This window comes from Symphalangus syndactylus, chromosome 13, assembly GCF_028878055.3.
Source record: "Symphalangus syndactylus isolate Jambi chromosome 13, NHGRI_mSymSyn1-v2.1_pri, whole genome shotgun sequence".
In the NCBI taxonomy this organism is placed as follows: domain Eukaryota; kingdom Metazoa; phylum Chordata; class Mammalia; order Primates; family Hylobatidae; genus Symphalangus; species Symphalangus syndactylus.
Window position 1 is genome coordinate 109,605,409 of NC_072435.2, and position 25,312 is coordinate 109,630,720.

The following is a 25,312-nucleotide window of genomic DNA, read 5'->3' on the forward strand; positions in this document are numbered from 1 at the left end:
AGTAGCTGGGACTACAAGGCATGCACTACCACGCCCAGCTAATTTTTGTTTTTGTAGAAATGGGTTTTTGCCATGTTGTCCAGGCTTGTCTTGAACTTCGGGACTCGAGTGATCCTCCTGCCTTAGCCTCCCAAGATGCACTGTGATTTATATTGCTCAGTCACCAACAGCAGCGGAAGACTGCTGATGTGCATGTGACATCCCACCACGCCCTCAGGGGGCGGGGCAGATATCATGCCCATTTTACAGATATGGAAACTGAGCCTCAGAGAGGCAGGTGGCTTGCCCAGTCACAGAGTGGCTGCTTACTGGAAATCTCAGGGCCATTTCCCCAGGGGCTCTAGGCCTCACATGATGAGGACGCCAAGGACTTAGAACCATGCCTGGCATGGCATAACTGCTGCTTTTGCCCTTGGGTTCGCTCACACACACTTCCTGATCACTACCAGCCACTGGGGGCATGTTCCTGGGTGCTAGGATATGGCTGTGAGCAAAGTGAATGGGCTCTCGGCATGTGGAGTGGCCATTCCAGGGGCAGAGTCCGACAGAGCAACACCAGGGAAAGGAACCCATTCGTGACACAATTCCAGGAAGTGATAAGCATTTGAAATAAAATAAAGGGCCATTTGTAAGGGTGGGGACAAATGGAAGCCCCCTCTATTATTCTGATTGATGGTGTTACTGTCACCACTGTGTTCTGAGGCTGGGCTTACAACCAAAACCAAACGTTCAAACCTAACTAAGCTTCTACTATGTGCCAGAGGCTTGGGATACAAAGACAAATATGACCCGGCCTCATCTTTCAAAGGGACAGAGAGGCAGATTCTCATGCGTTCCCTCACTCCCTTGATACCTGTGAACCAAGCTTCTTTATGCCTGGCCCCCCGGGGTGCTGAGTACCAGGCACTCAGGAGACAGCCCCATTCCCTGCCTTCACGGCTCAAAGTCTGGCTGAGGTAGGAAACAAATACAAGTAACAAATAAACAGAATAAATAGAAATTGTGACAAGTGTTAGAGTTAGAGAAAAAAGAAGACAGCAGAGAGGGAGAGTCCCCAGGACACAAGGAAATGAAGAGGCTGGTGGAAGTGGTCACCTTGGGAGCCACCACGTGTCCCCAGCCTGCCTCCTGTTGCCACCCAAGGCCACAGGAAGAGGCCTCCACCGATTTCAGTGCCGCTCAGTCCTGGCTGATCTCCGCGTTTCAAGGGAGAACTCGCTTTGGGCCAAAAAAAACATTACTTAGGTTCAAGGGTAGTAACTGAAGTAAAAACCAAGGCAGCTGTGATTTGGGGGAGACAGTTAAGAACAAGCCAGGATGACATAACGAGAATTTTGTTTTGATGGGAGCTGGCGCAGGTTTTGAAGGAGACCCTGATCCAAACTGAGGAGAGCTTAACTCATAAACGAGCAGGAACAGGAGATGGGCTTTCGCCAAGGTTTACACCAATCATCATTAACGCCAATGACGGGGGATGCTTCTGGGTCCTCAAATCGCAAAGGGACTGAAGGATTTTGCTTCCTGACTGAAAGAGGCCTCCAGACCGGCACTTCCTGAATGCCTTGCGCTGGCTGAGCCAGTCCTGAAGATCCACAGTGAAACAAGAAAATGAGAAATGCGGACAAGGCAGGGGAGGTTAGGTACAGCAAAGTCTATTTCACTAAAATCTTAGACTGGGCGTGGTGGCTTATGCCTGTAATCCCAGCACTTTGGGAAGCTGAGGCAGGCAGATCACTTGAGGCCAGGAATTCCAAACCAGCCTGGCCAATATGGTGAAACCCCGTCTCTACCAAAAATACAAAAAAATTAGCCAGGTGTGGTGGTGGGCGCCTGTAGTCCCAGCTACTGGGGAGGCTGAGGCAGGAGAATTGCTTGAACCCAGGAGGCAGAGGTTGCAGTGAGCTGAGATCGCGCACTCCAGCCTGGGCAACAGAGCAAGACTCTGTCTCAAAAAAAAAAAAAAATCTTAAATCTGATAATGTTCCTCCCCAACTGTTTTTTAACTATGAAATGTCCTTTAAAAAAAAAAAATGAGAACAAAGGAGAGAGTAGCTGAGGACTTATTATTATTATTTTTAACATCCTTATTTTAATAAGCTAAACAACTGATTGCTGCATTGCAGATGTGTATAGGGGAGTGGTTATCACTGACAAGGAAAATCGTAGCATCTGGATAGAATGACCGTGGTCCTGTTGGTGTTGGCTTCTAAGATGTGGTTACGGTCCTCAGACTATGAGGCCCTCAATGTGGGGTATACACTGCCCGCTGTGGGCATCTAGGAATGCATGGGGGTGTTCCAGGTTGTCACAAGGACTGGGGGCACTCATGACACTCAGAGGCACAGGCCAGGGACGTGAAATGTCTTGTGTTTTGCAAAGCAGTCCTGACAAGAAAGTACTGCCCAGTCCCAAAGCCCACTGATACCCCTTTCCCCAGCTAGGAAGCATTAACCAGGGGGTGGGGGCTGCCCTCTCTGGCCCCCAGGGGCCACAGCTTCCCCTTCCCTTCCTGCCTTTGCAGTCACTGGACATCAGAGGGTACTGCCACTCCAAGGACATGAGAACAAGTATCTCCCATACCAGCTACCCTCCTCCATGAGCCATTCTGGTCCATCTCTGAAACAGGAAGGTTGTTTACACTTGCTCTGCTTTGAATCTTTGTGAATAGATTGTAATTTTTTTCCCCTACAAGCTTTAATTGACAAACTAAAAGCATGTTGCATCCATAATTTTGACACTGTTTTTTACAGGACATGCCCATAAAATCTGAGAGTATGAGCCCCGCTGGTCTCTAGCATGGAACAAAGAGCTTTAAACCAGAGGCTCGATGAGAAACTTCCCGCTGCCCCCCTCCCTACTCCTTTCCCTCACCTGTTATCCCAAGGCATCCTGGTCTCAGACTCAGCTCTTACCTGTTTCTGGCTCTGCTGGGTCCTTTTCCATGGGTTCTGAAGGAGCGTCTTGGAGCTTTTTCTTCTGTGGGGCTGCACTGGAGAAGACGCCAACTGGAGCCCACTCCAGATAGAGGGGGACATGATGGAACTGCAGAGACAAGAGTGATGGCCCTGTGGGTCTTCATTACAACACACTGCTGGGGAAGGACTCAGTCCCATGCAGATCACAGCCCAAGGGTCACAGAGGATGGGCAACTCACCCAAGAATGGAGCCAGAAGGAGCCCAGCCCAGAGCACTGACTGCTGCCTACTCCCTGAGGACAACATTCGGCCCCCGTGCTGCAACTCAGGGTGCAGGAGAGAGGCTTTAGTCTCTGTTGCCACCAGACATATGGCAGCTCCCAGGCCCCCTTTGTGTTTTTTCCAATTAGAGTATGAAACTCTAAAGTTTCATGATTTAGATGGGAGTGGGACGAGTAGCGATCACATCATTGGTAAAGTGCAGCTCTCCCGGAGGAAGTGTAAAATATCCGTTAACAGAACACACTTTATGTGCATATATCCACCGGCAACACCTGTATACGTGTGCATGTGTGTGCATGCAGATGTTATTTTTTTAAAAGGATATCTGGGCATGGTGGCACACACCCGTAGTCCCAGCTACTCAGGAAGCTGAGGTGGGAGGATCCCTTGAGCTCAGGATTTTGAGGCTGCAGTGAGCTAGGATTCTGCCACTGTACTCCAGGGAAATCCTGCCTCTTAAAAAAAAAAAAAAAAAAAAGAGGGGCCGTGGGCAGGTGGGTGATAAACAAGACACTGATGACACCTACCTCATTAGGCGGTCACTGGGGAGCTGCAGGACAGGGTTGGGAGTGAGATTTGTCAACAAATGCCCTTTTTGAATCTTTTCAAATTTCCTACTCCATGAAAGCTTTGCAAATCAGTTATGTTTCAGAAAAATACACATGCTTCAGAGTGAAACAGATTGGTGTGCGGACAGCAGGCTGCATCACTACTTAGCTGTGTGATCGTGGGTCAGGGCACCTCTCTGGGCATCAGTTTCCATATGTGCAAAATGAAGATAGCAGTCTTCTTGTTGGTGAAACAGACACTGCCCAAAACAGGAGGCCTCACCTAGTCAGTGTTCTCCAACTGTGGCTCACACAGAGAGAGCCTTTGGTGATGGGCATGTCCTCCCAAAGCAGAAGGAAGAAAGGATGGTGTCACATTCCAAAGGATGCTCACATCTCAGTCATGGGGGCCCCACCTAGATAATTTTTTTTATGGGTCAAGCGCCGACTGACTTCCTGAGAGCTTAGTGGCCACAGAGTCCCAAGCTAAAGACTATTATGGCTTTAAAGTGGCAGAGAATGAGAAATCATTTCCTCACAAGCAAAATGGGGACATGAATACCTATCTCTAAGAATTAGCCAGGCGCGGTGGCTCACGCTTGTAATCCCAGCACTTTGGGAGGCTGAGGCGGGCAGATCATGAGGTCAGGAGATCGAGACCACGGTGAAACCCTGTCTCTACTAAAAAATACAAAAAATTAGCCGGGCGTGGTGGCGGGCGCCTGTAGTCCCAGCTACTCGGAGAGGCTGAGGTAGGAGAATGGCGTGAACCTGGGAGGTGGAGCTTGCAGTGAGCCGAGATTGCGCCACTGCACTCCAGCCTGGGTGACAGAGCGAGACTCCGTCTCAAAAAAAAAAAAAAAAAAAAAAAGAATTGCTGGGGGAGACATGAATACCGATCTCTAAGAATTGCTGGGGGGGACATGAATATCTATCTCTAAGAATTGCTGAGGGAGACCAAGGTCTGCGAAGTGCTAAAGGGCCTTATAAACAGAAAATACTTGTAGTGGCCCTGTAAGGGTATGTCTATATCTTGAACCCCTAGAACCTGTGAATGTGCCCTTATTTGGAAAAAGGATCTTTGCAAATTTCATTAAGTGAAAGATTTTGAGATGAGATCATCTTGCATTATCCCGGCAGGCCCTAAATCCAATGACAAGTGTCCTTATAAGAGAAATACGGGGGAAGACTGAGAGGAGAAGAGGAAAAGCCACGTGAGGATGAAGGGAGAAACTGGAGTCATGCAGCCATGGGCCAGGGACGCCTGGAGCCACCAGAAGCCGGAAGAGACACAGCTCAGACTCCCCAGAGCCTTCAGAGGAAGCACAACCCTGCTGACACCTTGATTTCAGACTGTGGCCTTTGGAACCGTGGGACGATCTATTTCTGTTGTTTCAAGCCAACTAGCTTGTGATAATTTGTTATGACAGCTGCAGCCAGGAAACTAATACACAACTGTTGGCTTTTTTCTAAACCAAGAACCAAGTGACAGCCCTGCCTACAGAACTGACTTCATTCATCTCATTGTAGCTACAAGATTGCAAAACCATCAAGAATGCTCATTCTTGGGCAAAATAGGGAGACCTTTGTCTCTACAAAAAATAAAAAAATTAGCCAGGTGTGGTGGTGCATGCCTGTGAGGTGGGAGGATTGCTTGAGCCCCAGAGCTCAAGGCTGCAGCGAACCAAGATGGCGCCACTGCACTGTAGCCTGGGTGGCAGAGAGAGACCCTGTCTTTAAAAATAAATTAAAAAAAAAAAATACTTTTTTTAAAAAAAGAATGAACACATTTAATTAAAATTAAAATGTTAATCCAAATTAACATGGGTAAAGAAAGCCAAAGAAAAGCTAGAGTCAGGCAAGGAACCAAGGCATGCTTTCTGGAGGATGGTTCAGAACTTCCCTCTCCCGGCCGGGCGTGGTGGCTCACGCCTGTAATCCCAGCACTTTGGGAGGCCGAGGCAGGTGGATCTTGAGGTTAGGAGATCGAGACCATCCTGGTGAACATGGTGAAACCCCCGTCTCTACTAAAAATTTAAAAAAATTAGCCAGGCATGGTGGCGGGCACCTGTAGTCCCATCTATTTGGGAGGCTGAGGCAGGAGAATGGTGTGAATCCGGGAGGTGGAGCTTGCAGTGCAGTGAGCGGAGATTGAGCCACTGCACTCCAGCCTGGGCGACACAGTGAGACTCTGTCTCAAAAAAAAAAAAAAAGAACTTCCCTCTCCCATTCCTCCCATCCAGACAGGTTTTCAGGTGGTAGGGATGATATTCAGCCATGATTGAGATGCGTGGTTTAGGGTGAGCTCCCATGTGCCATGTCTGTGAATCCATAGCCCACTGCACCCTCTCCTATGAAGCAGCCCTCACTGGTCCTTCTCCAGATCAACTCCAGGTCTCCGGCAGCCCTACCTTGGAATAGGCCAGATGCCTGAAGGCCTTGCGGGCCTCCAGGGGCTCCAGGAACTCCACGATGGCAGTGATTCCACCCTCTGGCAGCAGCACGCGGCCCAGGCTGCCAAAACGGCCGAAGGTCTCCTGCAGCTCGGCCGCCAGGGTGCCTGCCGGGAGGTTCTTGACCAGAATCACAGTCTTGCTTCGCTCTGCTGCAGCCTGCAAAGAGCAAATGCACACACATGGGACCACAGGAGGGAAGAGGGTCCCCAGCTGACACCAGCAGGGATCGTGGGGGTCTCCAGATGAGGTTCTCCATTTGGAACCTCAGCAAAAACCAGGCACTTAGGAGGAAGACCCAGGAGGAACGACCCTCTCTGGCATGATGCTCGCTGCAAGGCTGCGAGGCAGCTCTGCAGAGGGGGTAAGGCCTGGGACTCTGAAGCGGGAGCTCCTGGATCAAATCCCAGTCCCTCCTCCACTCCTGAGCAGGGGAGCACCTTCCAAGGCTTCCAGTAGCTGGGGTCTGCATCTCAGTACCAAGGCTTTTCTTCCTGAACTACAGACCGCCCACCTGCTACCACGTGCAGCCAGCAGGATGTGCTGCAGAGTTAACGCCCCCTGGGAGCAGCCCACAGCTCTCAGAAGTTGCTGCATCCCTTGTCCTTAGGTGGGATGAGACTGAGGTGTGAGCACTGCAGGCTTTCCCCTAGGCAGAGCTCCAGGCACCCACAAGGCAGCCTACTGCAGCAGCACACTCTGCACCCTGGGCTCCTTCTCTTCCCTGCATCCCTTTCTCACCAGGGTTTTCTGCATTGCCCCAAAACTGTTTGCCCTTGAATCCTTGTCCCAGAGTCTGCTTCTGGGAGAACCCAAACTAAAAGACTAGCTGTTAAGCCTTGAGAAATGTACTTAACTGTGCCTCAGCTCCCACAGCGACAGCAAGGACAGAGCATCTATTTCACAGGATCGCTCCAGGAAAAGTTTTCATTAAATGGGTTAGTAAAAGTACATGTACTATGAGCACTCTGAAAACGTCAGCAATAATTTTATTAAAAAATAATGTTGGAGGAGGATAAAAGAGCCAATAAAATATAATGGAAAAATCTAGGCATACGACCTATCTGGGAATAAGTCTTAGCTCAGCCGCTAACGTAACCTGAGACCTTGGGTCAATTACCTTGTTTCTGTGGGCCTCAATTTTCTCATCTGCAAAATGGGCTAACAGTCACACCCATCTTATAGATGCCACACAGGGTTACTATGAGGATTGAGTGAGGTGAGGGGAGTGAAAACCATATGCAGGTGGGAAAGGCTGGGCACCTGTGGGCCTTTTAGGTGCAACTCAGGCCGCAGTGTTACAGTTACAGAGACAGACTTTGGGGCCAGAAGGCCTGTGTTCAAACTCAGCTCCACCACGACAAGCTGTGAAGTGTCTTCACCGCTCTGTGACTGTGGTTCCTTCTGTAGAGTGGAAGCACAGTAGAGCTGCTTTCACAGTGTGGCCACGTGAATGAAATGAGCTAATTAAACATGTAAACTTAGAAGAGTGCTTTGGTGAGTCTTACTAAATGTTAGCTATTAGTATATTTATTTTATCCATCTATCTACCCATCCATCCATCATCTATATTCATCCACCATCCATCCATCCATCCAGCCATCCATTCATCCACCATTCATATTCATCCTCCATCCATCCGTCCATCCATCCACCCATCCCCCATACATCTTCATTCATCCATCCTCCTCATTCATCTTGAGGTAAAAATGTAAGGCCTGGGAAGGCTGTTGAAAGGGCTGTTTTGGGAGTCAGAAGCCCTGAGTTTTAGTCCAGGCTCCTCTCACATATAGACCGTTTGACCTTGTAAGTCACCCAGATTGTAAAATGAAGGGGTCTCATGATGTCTTAGGGGCCCTCTAAGCTGCAGTCATCCATAAATCTAAGACCTGCTACTTGGTGGAGAACAGGCACATGGAGGTGCTGGACTCTTCCCTGCTAGGTTCAAGAAGGGTCAAAGTCCCCGAACAGATAACAGATGCTCTGGGAAGCCACTGGGTAGGGAAGTGAGATGTTGGGGGTGCCGATCTGTGTGGGGGAACTGTGGGGTTATAGGCAGACCTCTTGTATATGGCTCTGGACAGACAGAATCAGGGTCAGATAGGCCACTTGTCTCAGCCCATGTAACATTTCTTCCTTTCTTTAGAGACAATTTAGAAATCAGTAACAGTCCTTAGAAGGCCAGATCCTTAAATCCATCTGCGTCTCCCCTGGAAAGGCCATTCTCAACTCTCCAGTGGCTGCTGGCTGGCGCCGCTGAGAGCACCCACCTGGCTGAAGGAATCCAGGCTGACCCCGTTGTCTATGAGAAAGCGCCGCACTTCCTGGACGAGCTGGGTCTCCCCCAGAGCCACGCGCACGGCCACACTGCCCTTGGTCTCCTGTGGGAGAGGAAAGGAAGAGTTCCGGTTGGCTGTCGGCCAGGTGACTTGCTGGCCCTCCCATCTCCCAACAGCCTGAAGAGGAGGCTGGGATGGAAATGGATTCCACGGATGCCACTCACCTTCCTACATTGATCAGATGCCCCCAACGGCTCTGTGCTTTTTTTTTTTTTTTTTTTTCAAGAAAGACAGGGTCTCACTCTGTCATATCTGTCCCCCAGGCTGGAGTGCAGTGGTGTGATCACGACTCACTGCAGCCTCAATCTCCCAGACTCATGCAATCTTCACACTTCAGCCTCCTGAGTAGCTGGGACCACAAACGCACCCCACCACATCCAGCTCTATTTTATATTTTTTGTAGAGATGGGGTTTTGCCATATTGCCCAGGCTGATCTTGAACTCCTGGGTTTAAGCAATCCACCTGTCTCAGCTTCCCAAAGTGCCAGGATTACAGGCGTGAGCCACTGCGCTTGGCCCCCCAATGGCTCTGGCTTCCCAGGTCTCTCATAGTAGATCTGGGACCCCAGGGTCCCCTCTCCTGCACTCCCTCCCCTCATCATATGGGTCTTTGCTGCCACCCCATGTGGAGCTCATCTCACCTCAGGGCTCCTGCAGTTGTTGACCTTGGCCTCCATGGCTCTTACCCATTTCCTTGCTCCATTCAGTTTCTGCTTAAGTGTCACGTTGCTGACCAGCCCACCCTGTGGTGACACCCTATCCCTCCCTTGGCTTTTCTGTTCTCTGCCCTCACCAGGCCTGCCGCACTGCACCTCTGCTAATGTGTCAGTATCTTCCCTCACCAGAAGGCACCAGAGGAACCTCACTGCTCCTGTTTGGGGGCTTGCTGCGTTCCGAGAACTCAGAGTACTGGGGGGATCTGAAGTGGCTGCAGGCCCCCAGCTGGCCTGGGTCTAGAACTGTGCCATCCAACACAGTGCCACAAGCCCCTCAGAGCCACTCAGTATGTGAAATGCAACGCGACGCATCCAGAGTGCTCTCCGTGGAAAACACACATGGAATTCCATGAGGAAAAGAAGACTATAATAGCTTGCAATTTTTTTTTTTTTTTAACATTGTGCATATGTTGAAATGATAATATTTTGGATGGCCCAGTGGCTCACGCCTGTAATCCCAGCACTTTGGGAGGCTGAGGCGGGTGGATCACCTGAGGTCGGGAGTTCGAGACCAGCCTGACCAACATGGAGAAACCTCGTCTCTACTAAAAATACAAAATTAGCCAGGTGTGGTGGCGTATGCCTGTAATCCCAGCTACTTGGGAGGCTGACGCTGGAGAATTGCTTGAACCCAAGAGGCAGACGTTTTGGTTAGCCGAGATCATACCATTGCCCTCCAGCCTGGGCAACAAGAGCAAAACTCCATCTCGGGAGGGGGGGAAAATATTTTGGATATACTGAGTTACATGAAATATATTATTAATATTAATTTTGTCTGTTTCATTTAGCCTTTTAAACATGTGGCCACTAGACCATTTCCAACTACACAAGTGGCTCACATTCCCTAATGGACAGCACTGACCTTCAGTGCCTGGTGGATAGCAATGGGCAAGGAGCTTACGAGCCAAATCTACCCATGTCAAAAACATTCCCAGGTTTGCCTGGGAAGAACTCAGCTGCCTCTAACTCCAGATGCATGTTTTTTTTTTTTTTTTTTTTTGGGACAGACTCGCCCTGTCGCCTGGGCTGGAGTGCAGCAGCATGATCTTGGCTCATTGCAACCTGCCTCCTGGGTTCAAGCGATTCTTCTGCCTCAGCCTCCCGAATAGCTGGGATTACAGGCATGCACCACCACACAAGGTTAATTTTTGTATTTTTAGTAGAGGTGGGGTTTCTCCATGTTGGCCAGGCTGGTCTCGAACTCCTGACCTCTAGTGATCCACCTGCCTCAGCCTTCCAAAGTGCTCAGATTATAGGTGTGAGCCACCGTGCCCAACCCAGATGCATGCATTTTAAAAGAAGGTATGAGGATACAAAATATACAAAGAAGGGGGTATTTTCAGGCTTTCTGCAAAGTACCTTAGAAAAAGTATATTTTGTATTTCATATATATAAAATATACTTCATATGACTCCTGCCTGTAATCCCAACACTTTGGGAGGCCAAGGTGGCATGATCACTTGAGCCTAGAAGTTTGAGACCAGACTGGGCAACACAGTGAGACCCCATCTCTGCAAAAACAAAAATAAATTAGGCATGATGGCATGCATCTGTAGTCCTAGTCACTCGGGAGGGTGAGGTGGGAGGATTGCTTTAGCCAAGAATTTGGGAGGCTGCAGTGAGTTATGAGCTATGGTCATGTCACTGCACTCCAGCCTAGGTGACAGAGCAACTCTGTCTCAAAAAAAAAAAAATTATATATATGTGGATATATATAAGAATGTGTACATATCTGTATATTTATATATATATGTATGTTTATATATATACACATTTATATATATATATACACACACACACCCCTACTTGAATATACCTTTTAAAAAGTATCCTTTTATAGAAGGTACAAAGCACATATAGGATCCAAAGCAGAAAGAATACAAAAGAGCAGATATGTCAGCTGCGTAAGTCTAGAGATCTAATATAAATGTACAACATGAGGACTAGAGTTAACATTGGAGATTTCTGCTTCTAGCAAAATCTTTTGTAGTGGATTTTAGGTGTTTTTGCCACACACACAAAAAGGGCAAGTGTGAGATGATGGAAATGTTAATTGGCTGGCCTATGGTAAGCATTTCACTATCTATATGTCTATCAAAACATCATGTTGATTTTTAAAGCTATGTGACATGGAGGAGCTGGATGGATGGGGGAGTCAGAAGGAATAAGGCTAGACTTGGGAGAGAAGGAGCAACGGAACCCAGTGACCCCTCCTCTGGCTTCAGAGACCTGGGCTGCCTGGGCTGCGGAAATCATGAGACAGGGTTCAGAGCCAAGGCAGTGGAGTTGGCCAGACCTGGGGTCCTCCCACCTCCACCTCTTTGCAAGTCTGTGACCTTGGACAAGTTATTGTGTCCCTGGGTCTCGGTTTCTTCATCTGGACAACGGGATACAACAACTCCTACTTCACAGGGCCATTGTGACGAGTACCACGCACTAATGCTCAGGAATGTCACCTGTCAACACCACTGTCAATCACATTCTCTGGGGTGGCTCCACACAAGGGCATGAGAAGCCAGGGCTGGAGCCTGGCTGGGGATGTTTCCAAAGGGAGGGCTGGGAGAGCACCTTCCATTCCAGAGGCCTCGGGGAAGGCTCAAGAGGAAAGCCGTGGCGGCCCCAGCCTCACAGCCGACAGCAGCGCAACAAGCCTCCTGCTCTTTCTCCCCTTCAGTTTGGCCCAGATCCCAGAGAGGACCGGTCGGCTTTTACTCACGTGGTCAAATACTTGACTCTTAGTGGCGTTGTACTTCTGTGCGATGGCATCGGCCACGGCATTTGGCCCCATAAATAGCGTGTTCCAGTTGTGAGAGCTAAGAGGCAGAGGCAGAACAGGGAGATCAGACCACAGCTAGATGGGGGGAACTTGCTCTCAGACACGAATCCTCTAAGAAATGGGCTCCTAGGCCTCCCTATCTACGCAATTTCCCTATCATGGGCTACGTATACAGGGCCTGAAGACAACAAGAGGGATGATGACAGGGACCATCCCTAAGAGTGCTTCATCTGTGTCAGGGACTAAGAACTTCGCATACAGTCACTCATTTAAACCTCACAGCACCATAAAAGTAAGGCACTACTATTATTCTCCCATTTTACAGATGAGAAAACTGAAGCTCGGTAAGGTGTGAACTAAACCCATCAGGAATCAGAAGACCCAGGTGGCTTAGAAAGGGCAGGGTGAGGGTGGCAGAGGGTTGGGGTTGGAGCTCAGCGGCTTCAGGGGCACTGAGGACCTGGCACTGTTGGCTTTGTCCTGGGCCTCTTTCTTCTTCTTGTAGGACGATGATCCCAGGGCACTGGCGTCCTCGCTGGCTTCCTTCTTGATGGTAGATGGTAACACGTGGAGCATCCTGCCCTGGATGGGAATGACGGGAAGGGAGTAAACAGAAGCCTTGCCTATAAGCCCTGCTTCCTGCCGGAGGATGTTGGCTTCCACCACGAGTAAGCTGGACCCGGCACTAAAACCCTGACCAGAGGGTGGGAGGGAGGTCAGGTAGAACGTGGCCACTCTCTTCCCACCTGACACAGGATCCCGACGTCGTGAGGGGACCACCTGACACAGCTACACACACGAAACTTCGATCAGTGTATAACCCGCACCCGCAGCTCTCTCCCCGCCCCTCAAGCCTGCATCGCATCCTGTCCCTGCACCGGTGAGTGAGAATGTGAGCTCCATGCCGGCGGGGCCAGGTCTGGCCTGATGGCAACAAGGGGGTCAAGAAATCATGAATAAATGAATGAATGAATGAATGAGAAAAGGAAAAAGGGTGATGATGAGGCAGCCTGGGGCTTGAGGATGTATGCTAAGTAGATTACTTGGTAACATTGGGAAAAGAGAAGTTTCTTATATTCCACAGTGGCCATTTTAATAGGTCCCTGTCAAAATTCCTTTCTTCTTACTCCTGTTACAAGGTGGTATCTATAGAGACGGAGAGCAAATTCATCCATTTAAGGAGTATTTTTTCAGTGCCTGATAAGTGCCAGACACAGGTGTAAGTGCCACAGATTGGTGACCAGAACAGATCAGATCCTGCTGTCACGTGACTTCTTACCCTCCAGTGGCTTGTGTGAGGCAGTGACTTAGCATGCCACTGCACGTTTTCTGAGTCCCACAAAGTGGACACCCGTGTCCACACATAGACAGTCTCACACACACACACACACACGCACACAGCCTTTCCCGACCACTTGAGCCCCACAGCCTCCCGGCCAGTCCAGAAGGGGCCTCACCTGGAATACCTGCCCGTCCACCTCCGAGTAGGCCTTCACAGCGTGCTCAGGGAACATGAAGGTGACAAATCCAAAACCCTTGGGTTTCTTGGTCAGGCTGTCGATGGGGTAGTGGAGCTCAGAGAGGGGACCTGAGGACAGGAGAAGTGTCGGTCTCTGGTGGGCTGCGGCCATTTGGCCCCAGGGAAGAATGTGGTGAGCACCAGCTGTGAGCCAACCTCACAGGTCACGGGTGTCATTCCCAGTTCCCTACATGTGTCTACCCTAACAGCAACAATACCTGGGCTAGGGCCCAGCACCACCACCTACTACAAGTGTAGCCTGCCTTGAGCAAATCACTAAGCCTCTCCATGCCTCGGTCTTTTCATCTGTAAAACAGCACAACAGTACCTAGTTCATGCACTAAATGCATTAATGTGTGCATAGTGCACTAAACAGTGCCTGCTAGAGTTAGTGCCAAAGAAGTGTCTTCCATGATGATATTAGCATCATGCTCAAATTAAAGCACACCCTTTCTGCATTGGTTTCAACTCTGAACGCCAGGGTGTGACTGCGTCCCCTCTCTGGGTCTTTCCTTCCCAAATGGACATTTGCAGTATATCGATGAATGCTTCTCCCCCTCAGCCCAGCCATGCGGTGTAAGCCGGGACACCAGCCAGTGTGAAGGATCTGGTGAGCAGACTGGTGAATGGAACACACAGTTCCACTGGGGCAGGCTCCAGGCTTGGAGGTCAGGTCAATTTTCCTGATGGCATGCTCCACTCAGGGCATCCTTACCCTGACAATGGGGCCCACATCAGGCGTTCAACCTACATCTCCGATCCTCCACAACCTACAGCTGGCCTCTGAATAGACATGGGGAGACACTGCAGGGATCTCAAAGGTATCAAGATCTCCCCTCATCCTGAACCCTCCCTTCCTGCCCTTCAACAATGGTAACTCCACAAACAAACACAGCCTGTTGTGACCAAGCTGCACTACGGGCCCTCAAGCCCATGGCCTGGGAAATAACAGCAACAACAACACCAACCTTGACACTATCAAAATCTATTTGGTGCTCAGCTTGGATAAGAAGACTTTACGTAATTAGGAGTTCAGATATGGAGGAACGCCGTGTAGATATATTCGTCAGGTGAAACCTGTACAGTTACTCAAAAAAGTTACTCCAGTACTGAGTGGCAAGACTTTGGACAGCAAGGGAGTATCTCAAAAAAGTCATCCAAATCGCTTCAATTCTGAATTTGGAGAAGTTCAGAAAGCAAAAGATGCACGTGATGCTATTAATACCTTTTACTTCCTGCCCTGCGAATCCCCACACTCATCAAGTCACTGAAACCTCACAGTAGCTCAGGGGTACTTGGTCCCATTTTACAGATGAGGAAACTGAGGCAAGAGATGTGGAGTCATGTGCACACTGGGACTTGAACGCAGGACGTCAGAGTCAGAGCCCGGCTCCCATAGCTGCCGGGCTATCCATGGCCCGGAGGCCACGCCCCTACCGTATTTGGAGAAGAGCTTCTCCAGATCCTCCTCGGTGCTGGTGTAGGGCAGGTTCCGTACAAATAGCCTTCCGGACTCGGCCAGGTCCTCCTCCTCTTCGTTCTCTCTGAGTATCCGGCCTTGCCAGGATTTGGTGGTATTCTTTGGTGCACCCTTGGTGGTGGGGATGTTCTTTTCCCTGAACACCTCGATGTAGCGCCCACCTGCAATGAAGAGGAGTCAGGGCTCCAGGGGGAGGCCTAGAACTTGCCAGCAACTCCTTGCTGCTGATTCCAAACTCTTCTCTGCTGCCTTCCAGAAAACACAATCAAGGTGGCAGATGACAGCACCCAACATCTGCCCTGTCACCTGGGGCAGCAGCGTAAGCCAACACCAGGCCTGAACCCAAATCTCACTCACCCTCCCAGTTCAGCTTCAGCCCTGGAGGGAGCCTGCCTGAGTTATCCCAGACCACAGTGATGCACTCTCTAAACACCGGGCTGTATTCTCTGGCACTGCTTGCTGTTCTGCCTTGGGAAAGGTCTTAGGTGACAGCCCAGCCCTGGGTACTTACCTGCTGATGATTTATTTGCATGCGCAGCCCCTGTGCCTGATTAGGGTGCTATCATCACCGTATCCTGCACAGGCACTACTAGCTGCTTAATAAATACCCGCCTCCTGACCTGCTCACAAGATTCCCAAGGCTCTCCATCTTCTCTAACACAACTCATGTCTTCACTGGGGTTGACGGCTGGATTCAAATCACTTGTCTTAGCCAGGGATTGGGCAAAGAATACATCCCTGGGTATTGTTCAGAAGACCTCCCAACTCCAGGGAATTTGCACGTGCTGTTCCCTCTACTGAACATCCTGTCCGTAGAGCCAGAGCGTACACAACTGCAGGTTTGTGTCCCAATGTCGCCCCTCGGTGAGGCCAAAGCAGACAGGACCCTGTTTAAAGCCAAGCCTCCTCCAATCCCTGCCCTCCCCAGGACCCGTGCCTGCTGTGTGTTTCCCTGTAGCATTGATCACACATTTAACCACCTGTCTCTCCCTCCTAAGTCAGTTTACTCTCTGTCAGCCCCAAAAGGGCAGGGATTTGGGTCTGTTTGCTCCCTGCCGTGTCCCCAGTGCCTAGAATAGTGTCTGCAGAGACACTGCGCTTGGTGGTGGTGATGGTGCTGGTACAACAAGAACGTGTAAAGGAAATGAAGGAACAAAGGAACCCTGTAACACAGAGACGGCACATGGCCAGGGCTTCCTTACCCATGTACTCCCGGTTGCATTTCAGAGCTTGCTTCACTTCCTCTTCATTGCTGAAATCCACAAAGATGTATCCTGACAGAGGACAATAACAGAGGTAAAATCTGCAGGCCTTGCAGACACTTGTGGCGGTCCCCAGAGGAACACCCATACTGTGCTAGGAGCAGAAAGTGAGGGAGAAACCTCTATCTTGGTCAAATCTCCAAAATACAAAGGGTCTCCCTCTCTCTCTCCCACCCACAGCCAAATTTCCCTCTGCAGGGAGCGTCCAGACCCTGGCCCGGTGTTATGGATGAAGATGCTGAATGCCAGGAGTCGGAAGCCCAGGAGGCCTTTCTGTCTCCCTCCAAGCCCCACCCCACCCCTGACTGGCACCTGCTCCAAGCCATTCTCTGGAGAAGGGCCTGTGGCTACAGCATGAGGACCCATCTAGGCGCTGGAAGCACCTTCTCCATACCCACTCTGCTCCTGGGCGCCTGAGGCCTTGACTTGCACAAAAAAACAAGCAAATGGGGGAGTCTTTCCTCTAGCATGAGAGGCTCTGCTTCCTGACCTCTTTGGGCCTCAACCCCGTGAGGCAACAAGGTGAGAACCATTCCCCTGCTTTTCTGGAGCATTAAAGAAATACTCTCAGGGGCACTCGGCTAATAGCTGGCAATGTCTAATACTTGGTCCAAAGCCCTTGGGTTTTCTACCTTTAATCACAAGGCTGTTTAGATTCTTTCTGTGACTCCTCCATGCCCTCCTTTCCTATATCCAGGCACCCCTTCCATCCCCATAAACATCTTCTATCCTTTTCCCTCCCCCTCTCCATGGCCACACCCTAGGCCCCATCACCACTGATCCTCCCTTAGAGGATGGCAAACGCCTGGCTCTAGGACCTATTCTTCACTTGCCAGGGACCATCATAAATCTGATCACTGCCCTCCCCTGCTCTAAGCTCCCAGGGGCCCCTGCATCCAGACTGAAGCCCACAATCTTTTTCTTTTTGAGATTGGGTCTTGCTATGTTGTCCAGGCTGGATTTGAACTCCTAGGCTCAAGTAATCCTCCCACTTCAGGCTCCTGAGTAGCTGAGACACACAATCTTTAATGAGGCCCCTAAAGCTTAAGGGGCCCAGCCTGCCTCCTCCCCAGCTCTCCTGCAGGGGACACTCTGCTGCTTTTCAACATTTCAAGCTTGGATGCCAGCTCTCTCCAACTCTGGGGCCTCCAATATGGTTTCTCTTGGGCCTGACAACTCAGATATGCTTCTTCCTGCTCCCTCCCTGGTCTCTCAAGTGCCATAAAACCAAGGGTGCCAGCACCATCACCACCACCACCGTGAATATTAACAGCAGCTTTCACGGAGTGTGCAACAGGGGCTCAGCACTGCTCTAAATGCTGTACACACAGCCATTCATGCAACTTGGTGAGACAGGTTTACCTGACTGCGCGCACGCGTGCACACACACACACACACACACACACACACACACACACAAACTGAGGCTAAGTCCCTTGTCCAAGGTCATAGGGCTACTACCTGAGATCTGCACTTAGGCAGAGCCCTTTACCCTGACCTCACCCTGCCCTGTCATCAGTCTGCAAGGAGAAGGATGGGTGGCTGAATGGATCAGCCGGGTAAGTGGGACTTTCATGATAAGTGGAGAGTTGGGGAAGAAATGCAGAAACATGACAGTGAGGAGACCATCCCTCAAGCACACTTTCTTCCCCAGATGTCAGCCTAGGTAGATCTCAACTGCTCTGCCCAGGCCAGTGTCTTCTTGCCAAAGATAAGAGTACACATCCGGCGGCTTCCAGCCTCCAGCCTCCCTGCAGCTACAGGGCCTCAGTGTGGTTCTCTTGAGAAGTAGCAAGTCAGCTGCTGAATCTCCTGCAGTGTCCTGGCCAGCAAGAAGTAGGCACGGGCAGTGCCCGCTTCCCCGAGCTCAGACACTCTGCCTTCCAGCCACACTGCTCATCTCAGGGCAACCAGAACCCACGGCTCTGAAGCCAAGGGAGGTGCCTGGTTGCCCAGAGTATAAACCTGCAGGGAGGGTGGCACGGGGCAACACCACACATGCTCAGCAACTCAGAGCCCTGCCCACCAGCAGAGCTGCCTGTGGACTTGGCCTAGCAAACCCCAGGACCTGTTGGCATTTGTTTCAGCGTAATAGGTGAGCCCACTGAGATAGGCAAAGGCTAAGATAAGGAAGGGAAGGATGAAAAGCACAGGTGAGAACTCCATCCCTATACACCAGGCCACCAAAGGCTGGGGTAAGAGATGCTGCCTTAACCTGCCCAGGCTGACCACACCCACACAACTGAGGACCACAAAGAGGAAGAAAAACGGGTGCCCTTAAAACTTCTCCCTTATTCAGGTACCCCAACCTTCCATCTTCACTGTCTACCCGCTTTCCCGCCTGGAAACATCCCAGATCTTACCTGTTTTATTCCCATGAGCGTTTCTCACAATTCGAATGGCCACTGGTTTCAGGGGTGCCAGGAATTCCATAACATTTTTCTGTAAGAAGAAGTTTTTTCCCCTCACCAACCACATAATAAAAGTACAACCCAACGAAAAGACATAGGGCAAATTTCTAAATCAGAAAGGATTACAAAGTGTTTCATTCTTTAGTTTTTCTCTTTCCTTATACATATCTCTTCTCCAATTACCTTGGAGAAAATTTGAAAAAGAAAATTGGAGAAGAAATGAGTAATATAAATATAAAATAGCACTATCAGCATTAAAATAGCGATGTCACTATCCACATTTTAAGGCACTGTTTCCCCCCTAGATAATTTAATATACTTGGGATTAAATCTGGCTTTTTTCACTTCTCATTAAGCTTGAGTATTTGGTTTTTGTGTATTAGTTTTGCAAGTAGCCACCTAGTGGTTTTTGTTTTGTTAATTAAAGCATGCGATTTTCTGAATGGTTGGTACTGAAAGAATTCTGACAAAATTATAAGACAACTCACTGAGTTTAATAAAACCTAAATGCTTGCTACTCTGAAGTTTGATAAGCTGTAATTCAGAAATTTATAACATAGAGTACCAGAACAGATAAAGACTTCAAGACAAAAAAGGGCAAAAGACATGATCGGGCACCTTCCAAAAGAGAAGATATATTGGCCAGGTGGGGTGGCTCACGCCTGTAATCCCAGCACTTTGGGAGCCCAAGGCGGGCAATGACCTGAGGTCAGGAGTTCGAGACCAGCCTGGCCACCGTGGTGAAACCCTGTCTCTGCTAAAAATACAAAAATTAGCTGGGTGTAGTGATGGGTGCCTGTAATCCCAGCTACCCGAGAGGCTGAGGCAGGAGAATCACTTGAACCCGGGAGGCGGAGGTTGCAGTGAGCTGAGATTGTACCATTGTACTCCAGCCTGGGAGATAAGAGCGAAACTCTGTCTCAAAACAACAACAACAACAACAACAAGATATACACGATCAACAAATGTGAGAGAGTATGATCCATCTTACAAGTAATTTAAAATATAAATTAACATGAGATGCCAATTTTACCTATCACATTGATAAAACATTAATAATACCCAGGGTTCAGGAAAATGGGCACTTACAGACTCTGCTACAGGGAACGTAAACTAGCAATGCTCCCAGAGAGCAACTCATATTCTGTGCCAAAGCCTTAGAATTGTACACACATTTGCCTACACAGAATATTTATCCGGAGCAAAGATCGGCAAACTATGGCCCATGGGCCAAATATCACCATGGTCTGCTTTTGAATGGCTTGCAAGCTAAAAATGGTTTTTACATTTTAAAGGATTATTTACCAAAAAAAGAGAAAACAACGAACATGTGACAGAGATTAAATGGCTTACAAAGCCTAACATATTTACCATCTGGCCTTTACAGACGAAGTCTGCTCACCCCTAATCCCAAGGAACTGAATTATTATTTATAACAGCAAAAAATTGGATATAACTCCCACGTCCCAATTTAGGGGGCTGAATAAACCTATAAAGTTTACCCTGAGTAAGGAAGAGCGTTGGCATAAAAAATGCTGCTGTAGCAGAGTATATTCAATATTCAAAGAGGTCTATGACATATCGTGATGAGGAGGAAAAAGGGGTTTCCAAAGAGTTCCCAGTAAAGGATTGCTTCTTAGACACACAAAGACAAAAACGTCCAAGAAGAGGCTTCAGTGAGCTATGACGGCACCACTGTACTACAGCCTGGGCAACAGAGCGAGACCCTGTCTCACACACACAAATAATAATAATAATAAAAAAAACTAAAAACAAAGGAAAACAAAACAAAAACCATCTAAGAAGACACACCCAAAATGTATCAGTGGATGTCACTGGGTAGATACAAGTGTGTTGGCCAGGGCAGCCCTAGTTTGCCTGGGATGAGTTGTCACTGTATTTGGAGTCGTTAGACCTGCAGTAATTACATCCACAGCCTGGCACCCCAATGGGGTAGCACCCCTCTCACTCTCAATTTAGTGTAGATGATAATTTAGTAGTCATCCTACTTACAGGCAATTTTAAAATATTTTTTATTTAGCTACATGGTTTTGAGTTTTCTATATTGAACTTCTATTACTTTCATGAAGAGCAAAAATTAAAAGTGTTCTTCCACTGTTACAGACCCAAAGGCAGCAAACCACAGTGCACAGGCCAAATCTGGCCCACTGCCTGCTTTTGTAACTAAAGTTTTATTTATTTTTACCTACTTTCTGAGACTGCTTCCTTGCTATAAGAGCAGGGTGAGTAGTCACAACAGAGACCGTGTTGATCACGAAGTCTTAAATATTAACTGGCTGACCGCCCCCACCACCTTTTCTTTAACAGAGTGTGTGCCCACCCTGGTGTGGGTCCTAGTGAGTGAAACCAGAACCTCCTTTGTCTTGGTGTAGCTACCCCTGTTTCCTGACCCTGATGATGCCGGAGATGTTATTTCTCAGCCTTTTTGGCCCCCAATTCCTTCCAGCTCATGTCCTCAACTGACTCTAATGCCCTCATGCACCAAAGGCTCCTGGCCTCCCCACCCTCGTCTCCTGCTCCCACAGGCTCCCGACCCTTGTCCTCAGTTAGCACATACCTCTGTGACATTGAATGGGGCTCCCCGCAGCTTCACGGTGTGGCAGGTGGTGGGTTCCTTCTGGTTTGCTGGTTTCTCTATCTGAGTGATCAGAAAAATAAACAGAAGTGGCCACACTAACCCTTCGTACAGCTGCAGGAGGTGGCACACTGGGACATTTCAGTGCCAGAGAAGGTGCCTGCTGCTAGGGGGAGCTGGGGAATGCTGGGAAGAATCAATGTCTACCGTGCATGGAGTCTGGCCAGAGGTGGGGCTAGGTGATGCCAAGTCTCCATGTGCCCCTGAGGGCTGGAACCAGAGCCTGGCAAGTTATGGGCACTTGGACAGGGCCCTGGGGCCACAAGGAGGGGCAGGGTGGGAATGGGAAGGAGCCCTGAAGAACAGAGGTGTCAGTACCACTATGTAGGGCTTATCAGTGCCAGACACTGAGCCAAGCACTTTACAGATGCCAGTGAACTACTACATCTTTACAACAATCCCATGGGGATTATGGGTTCAGATCTTTTTTCCCACAATTCCAGAATCCAAACAGCTCTGAAAAACCTAAGTTTCTGGTAACTTTTATGGCAACAAAACCTGCCCCGACTTGAATGCACTTCCCAGCAAAGCCTGCCCTGAGTGGATGTGAGCCCATTTATAGCTTATGCTGATTCACGCAGCGCAAGCAGTCTTGTCTATGCATTGCAGAAATGTGACTGCGCTTGACAGTGGGGTGCTGCCTTTTATCCTGTATTTAGTAACAAGGTAGGCAGAGGGGAGTGAGCCCTGCTGGGGGTACTGCATTCCAGAGGGTTCTCTTCCTGAAACCTGAAGAGTCCAGAATTCCAGCATATACTTAGGCACAGGGTCAGAAACCGGAGGCAGGGAGCAGTGCTACCATGAGTGTCTTTTTGTAGATGAAAATTAAGAAGCTGAAAAAAGTAAAGTATCTCACCCAAGGACCAACAGCTATTAAATGACAGAGCTAGGATTTGAACTCATAATTCTGACTTCCCCACACTCTACTACCTCGCTGAAATATACAATTTTGGGGAAAAAAAGAGGACAAGGTGCATAATTAGAAGAGGCAGAAAAAAAAGGAGGGAGGAAGAAGAAGAGGAAAAGAGGAAAGAAAAGAGGAGGATGAAGCTTGCTTTCATCTCATTTGAAAATACAGGGCTGGGGCCAGGTGCAGTGGCTCATGCCTGTAATCCCAGCAATTTGGGAGGCTGAAGTGGGTTGATCACTTGAGGCGAGGAGCTCGAGATCAGCCGGGACAATATGGTGAAACTCCATCTCTACTGAAAATACAAAAATTAGCTGGGCGTGGTGATATGCACCTGTAATCCCAGCTACTCGGGAGGCTGAGGCATGAGAATCACTTGAACCCGGGAGGCAGAGGCTGCAGTGAGCTGAGATCGCACCACTGTGAGCTGAGATCCAGCCTGGGTGACAGAGCAAGACTATCTCAAAAAAAAAAAAAAAAAAAAAGAAAAGAAAAAGAAAATACAGGGCTAGGCAGGGAGAGAAGTGATGCTTCACAGAGAAAGGAGGCAACAGGGACCTGGACAACATGTCAAACTGCTCTATCTCTGATGCAGAGAGGACTCCCAGGTCAGAGACAAGTTGGCCAACCTCCAGGGAAGTGCCCACGTTTGTGATCTCGACTTCAGACCTGAACCCACCATTTCCCAGCCATGACCCTGGCTGAGGCACCTTCCTTCTCCAGGCCTGTTTCCTCATCTGTAAAATGGAACAGGAGCAATACTGCCCTCAAGGTAGTGATGAGATGCAACGGCATGGCAGGCATAGTGCCTAGTGTGTAGCGCAGACTCAGTTGATCCTCCCTATGATTGCTGATGACTGGTCTGCACCCCTCTGCCTGCGTTGTTACTAAATACAAAGGATAAAGGCTCAGAGCCGTCACTCAGCTCACTTCCGCCCTATTGGTGGGATATGGGTGTGTTGACCGGGGTGCTCCAGTTTGCCCGGGATAGTTGTTCACTGTATCTGTAGTCGTTAGACCTGCAGCAACTACATCCGCAGCCTGGCACCCCACTGGACTAGCATCTCACTTTTAACTTAGTGTGGATAATAATTTAGTTGTCACCCTACTTATAGGCAATTTCTGGAAGGCAGGTGACCTCTCCAGGTTAGCAACAGAAAATAAATGCAAAGGCTGGGTGCAGTGGCTCATGCCTGAAATGCCAGCACTTTGGGAGGCTGAGGTGACTGATCACTTGAGGTCAGGAGTTTGGGACCAGCCTGGCTTACATGACAAAACCCCATCTCAACTAAAAACACAAAAAATTAGCTAGGTGTGACTATAATCCCAGCTACTTAGGAGGCTGAGGCAGGAGAATCACTTGAACCCAGGAGGCGGAGGTTACCGTGAGCTGAGATCGCACCACCACACTCCAGCCTGGGCAACAGAGTGAGACTCTGTCTCAAAAAAAAAAAAAAAAAAAAAAAAAGAAAGAAAAATAAAAACAGAAAAGAAATGCAGAAAGAACACATGGCGAGCAAGTGGCAGGGCCAAGATCGGGAAGCCTTTGGACTGCAGGGCTGCGTCTTTCCCCAACATTCTACTCTCCTAACAGAGGAGCTGCGGGGACCATGGGCAAGCAGGAGAGTGCACCTCCTCCCTTGGCACCTGCGGGATACACACGCACCTCGGCTCTGGCCTCCGGTGGCCTCTTTTTCCCAGCTGGCATCCCTTGCTCTTGGCCTGCACCCTTGCTGTCTCTTTCCTGCAGGATTGGGGTGGCGGTGGAATCCTCTTCCTCGGCCTCACTCCCTTCATCACAGTGCACGGCTTCATCTTCACTTTCCTCTTCCTCCGAGGAAGAGGACGACCCGGCCTTCACCATCTTGGATTTCAGGTAATCCATGTCCGACAGCTCCTTCTGCACAGCTGCCTTCGGTTCGAGGCTTGCCTCTTCTGGAAAAACAGGGAGGCTGGGATCAGTGACAGCTATGAGCAAACCAGAGTTTGGAGGCAGCAAATGGCAGATGGTCCTCCTAGTGAGAGGCCTGAGGCACCACGCCCACCATGTCCATGGCCCCTGTGCCCAGCATCTCCCATAAGTCCTCTGATTAGCAATGCCAAATGGGGCAGGGCTACTGAAGCTTTGATATTCTCTGTGCCACACATTGAGCTCCTGGCTCCCTGCCACCAGCCATGTCTTTCCAGTCCTCTATACGGCAGCCTCCGTGACACTTTTCAGAGTAGGTACAGGACGGTCAGTCTCTGCTTAACACCCTCCAGGGGTTTCTGATGCTCAGGGTAAAACCCAAGCTCCTCATCAGGGCTGACTGTGTAGGCTTCTTCCACTGTCTCCTCCTGCTCCAGCCATCCCAACCCACATCGAGCCCCTCAAGCCCACGCACTTTCCTTTCCTCTGTGTCTTTGAGATGCCGTTCCCTTGCCTGGAACCCCTTTCCTCTCCCCTCTCCTACCATGTCCCACTAAGTCCCCTGAGTTCCTCGGATATGAACTTAGTGCAGAAACGTTACCAGGCATAACTGCACTAAATGCACATCCTCTCACCTTTAGACCCAAATAGATGCCCAGCTCTCCACCAAGCACGTACCCTCCTGTGTTGCAATTGCTCCCTTGCCCACCAGGCCTCCCCCCACACCACAAACCCCTTCTGAGGACAAAGGCTCACTCCCTCACCTCCTCAGGGAGGGCTTCCCTGATAACTCTCCTGTCCCCCTTTCCTGCTTTCTCTTTGTAGCATTCAGCACCCTATGATATACCCAAAAGTGGACTTATTTGCTTATTGTTTCTCTCCACAACCATAATCGCAGCTCCATAGGGGAATAGACCCTTCTGTCTTTTGCTTATCAACATGGTCCCAATGCCGGTAGTATGCCTGGCAGATAGTAGGTGCTCAAGAAATATTTGTTGAGTGACTGACTGACTGACTGAATACACAACTAGGATCAGTGAAGACAGACGCACCTGCAGAGGGATCATCACCCCCCAGTGGAGAGCTCAAGGGCTCACCTGACTCCTAGAGTCTGCACAGAAGGGCCCCCAGTGCCGGTG

At 49.5% G+C, this 25,312-nt stretch overlaps 1 protein-coding gene across 1 annotated transcript in view; it reads right to left on the reverse strand.

The window, feature by feature from the left end:
* The window catches only part of RBM19 (RNA binding motif protein 19), a 142,445-nt gene that overhangs the window by 109,823 nt on the left and 7,310 nt on the right, over positions 1-25,312 (reverse strand). Inside the window, exons 6-16 of the mRNA XM_055236336.2 lie at positions 23,931-24,199; positions 21,280-21,360; positions 18,654-18,732; positions 16,231-16,302; positions 14,986-15,189; positions 13,487-13,617; positions 12,490-12,611; positions 11,970-12,066; positions 8,469-8,579; positions 6,157-6,357; positions 2,913-3,042 (exon numbers count right to left, since the gene is read on the reverse strand). Of these exons, the coding sequence (XP_055092311.1) occupies positions 2,913-3,042; positions 6,157-6,357; positions 8,469-8,579; positions 11,970-12,066; positions 12,490-12,611; positions 13,487-13,617; positions 14,986-15,189; positions 16,231-16,302; positions 18,654-18,732; positions 21,280-21,360; positions 23,931-24,199 (1,497 nt within the window). The remainder of the gene's footprint in view (positions 1-2,912; positions 3,043-6,156; positions 6,358-8,468; positions 8,580-11,969; positions 12,067-12,489; positions 12,612-13,486; positions 13,618-14,985; positions 15,190-16,230; positions 16,303-18,653; positions 18,733-21,279; positions 21,361-23,930; positions 24,200-25,312) is intronic.